Source organism: Penaeus monodon, chromosome 25 (genome assembly GCF_015228065.2).
Source record: "Penaeus monodon isolate SGIC_2016 chromosome 25, NSTDA_Pmon_1, whole genome shotgun sequence".
Taxonomy (NCBI): domain Eukaryota; kingdom Metazoa; phylum Arthropoda; class Malacostraca; order Decapoda; family Penaeidae; genus Penaeus; species Penaeus monodon.
Window position 1 is genome coordinate 33,229,283 of NC_051410.1, and position 3,334 is coordinate 33,232,616.

A 3,334-nucleotide genomic window follows, 5' to 3' on the forward strand; every position below is an offset into this window, starting at 1 on the left:
CATATACAGGGTATAAGTTTGTTAGTTTTTTGTTTTTCTTTTAAAATTTAGGAATTCTAGTATTCAATTTAGTAACAGATTGTTTTCAGAATGTTCCTACAAGGAAAAATTTAAATATCCAGTGTATGAGATACATCCTTGATTATTTATATCAAACTTTTTTTTGTAGAATGGGAATGGCAGGTACTGGGATCAGGTTTACCAGACAGATGTGATTTCTTTATAAATATAGTATTAAATTCTGATGTGATTTGGTGAAAAGTAATGCTTGATGTGAATAAAATATTAAGGAAGGTCTTTCATTAAATATCACTGACAGGTATGTCTGAAGCTTAAGATATAGATGTGTTTCTATACAGTTATCCTCCCAGGCATATTAACATGTACAGATATAACGCTCCATGCTATATGTTGGTCGAGTTATTTAATGTGTAGACAAGATAACAATCATCATGATGGCAGTATTTAGTATTTCCTTTGTTTTTTTGACAGTAATTTGAATGCTTTATTAGAAAAACAAAAAGAATTTATATTCTGTATTTTTTCTCGATAGGTTCTTAAATACAAATTAGCAGGTAATTTCCATTTACATGTTGGTCACTCTTTGTAGTTTCTTTACAGCTTATTACTAGTTGTGTTCCATAGATATACAACAGGACTTTTCCTAAATCTATTTTGTGGATGAATTGAGGTCATAGAACTGATTTTATGCTTGATATCTCAAAGTTCCTGAGAACAAACAAGAAAAAAAAGTGAGTACATAATGAATTATCAAAACCTGAATAAGATTAGGTTACAAGTGAGTGGGCATGATAGGTAGTACATCAGAATTTATTATAGTAACTCAGATTTCTGTTCCCAGGTGCTGCCTTGATAGGGGACTAATTGATCTTACATCAGTTTCTTAATATATAGTTGCAATTTTGCTCGTTTTCCTTTTCTCTGAATGTGTAAATAGATTCAGTGGAAAGCTGCAAAGCAGTTTAGCCTGACACAACAAAATTCACTCTTTAGTGATTACGACAATTACATGCAGGTAGATTCATTTCCTTTACTACAGTACTTGATACTGTTACATAACAATGTCTCCTCTTAAGTTTTATTACCCCAAGGCTAACTGTGAATTAATACACCGATTACATGAAAGTCTGCATTAAGACATGCATGATTACTTTTCAGATATCTTTTAGGTTTGGAGAGATCATAATTTGTATTCATTTATTTGTTGTATATAATTCTTCTTTGTTAATTTTCTAATAGGTCTTGTATCTCACTTTCAAGAAGCCACCAGATAGGGGGTTAATATTCATCTTATTATATATCACTGATTTCTTACATGTGCTTTCTTACCTGACTGACGTAGTGCTGATTTGGCAAGAGCTTTTTGGTATATTTTGAAAGCTCCTTATTTCCCACTCAACTCTTGCCACTTCCTAATCAAAAGGTAAGTTTTTGGTAGCTGATAGGTTTATCAAAATTGTCCCAATAAATGGATGATGCATTGGATGATTGATACTTGATTTGTGTGAACTTGAATAAACAATTAACTAAATTTGAGGGGGGGAACAAGAGCTTTTAGTATGAAAGTGCCAGTTTTAGTTTACTGTTATTTGGGAAATCTTAATGAACTACAGCTTTGTAGGTATGGGATTCATAAACCTGAAACTTATCCATGATTTATATTCTTTAGTGGTATCACTTGTATTTATCATTAGATTTGTTAGAATTGTTGTTTTCAATTTTTATTTTTATTCGGCATAGGCTTACTTCAAGAAAAGACAAAAAGAAAGTATATTTTTAAAACATGTAAGCAGTAGTTTTGTCTTGCCATTAAAAACACTATGTAATGCTTTTAGTCATTAAAGTAATTTATTTTTTAGATTCCAGTTTAGCATCTTCTGAAGGAAGATGCAAGAAAGAGAAAAAAGAATTTTATACCATACTGTAAATGAGGATTTTAGTTCAGTTTCTCTTGTCATTTACAGAACAAAATTGAATATTGATATGTTCCGTGCCTCAATTAAATATAATGATTGTGTGTTTATGTCTGTGTCGAGTATTTACAATGCAGGATACCTATTGCCATTAGCAAGAAATGGAATTTGATATCTTGTGACTTTTCAGAAATAAGCTTACAGTTTGGAGCATGACAGCTGAGTGACTAATGGTGCTAGAGGCTTTTCATATTTCTTATACCTAATGACAGTGGGCACGTTGTTAGGGTATGTGGTGTATGGACTTTGTTCTGCAGACTTACATTAACAGTTTAATCTCGTTCTTAACAGCTTCTCCTGACTGACGCATACTGACCTTTCTCATATTTACAACCTGATACACTAGCAATTGCTTAATTATCATTGCTCATGGCAGTAAGTGCAAGTCAGGAAATCCCAACACTGTGGGTGTGTATGTGCGTTTGGGCATGGTATACTAACAGGTGGCGGTGTTGTGTACACAGCGTGAGTGACGTGCACCTGGAACCTCGAGCTGACTCACGATCAACGCTGAGTGTGGATTCTAGTGTGGGGCCTGCATCCATGGTCCGTACCCTCACCTGGACTCCCCCGCTCTCTGTAGAGGGTAGCACCCCTACCTGGACCGAGGGAACCCCCAGCTTTACAGAGTCCTCCTCTAGTGGAGATTTAGGTATGCTTGGTATTGCTGCACTATCCTTGCTGCACAACTATCCTTCATCACCCCATCTCCTATGCTGTTCCTCTTTTTCAGTATGTTTCTGTTTGAAGTAGTGTCCTTGTTTTTATTTACTTTCTATTATTTCTAGTTAACTTGATGCATTTGTCTTGTTTTCTTGCTGTGTGTTTTTTTTTTTATATTTTAAGGATCTTTTAATTAAAAAAAAAAAAAAAATCTGTGCTTGACAGTGGCACTCTGTGACTGTACTTCTGACTTCTTTTATGATCTTAACTTCCGTATTTTACATGGGACTCCATAACAGCACTTATATAAAAGCTTTACTTTAAGTGAATGGGATGAAAGCTTTACATTAATTGAATGGGATGCTTTGCTTATTTTAACATGTAGTTGCTGTGCTGTCACCATATTAAAGGTATCATTTCATGCTGATGCATTGCTATGTTTTGTTGGTCACACTCACTTTTTTTTATTTTGTTTAAGTATTTTTTTTACTTTTTAGCCTATGCACTCTTGATATTTAATTTCATACTCTGGAGACATGTATAAAAAAATTATGCTTAGTAGATATGTATATAGTATGTTCTCCAAGGTATTTATGGATTATTCAAATAAAGGTAGGTGTATGATACTAGTAGCTAAACAGTTTGAGGTACTACAATGAATACAGTACAAAATATTA

General features: G+C 33.5%; 1 protein-coding gene across 1 annotated transcript in view; it reads left to right on the top strand.

Annotated features, from left to right (window-relative positions):
• The window catches only part of LOC119589154 (phosphatidylinositol 4-phosphate 5-kinase type-1 beta-like), a gene marked incomplete in the record, with an annotated part of 149,444 nt that overhangs the window by 118,749 nt on the left and 27,361 nt on the right, over positions 1-3,334 (top strand). The window contains 1 exon segment of the mRNA XM_037937732.1: positions 2,459-2,646. Coding sequence (XP_037793660.1) covers positions 2,459-2,646 — 188 coding nt within the window.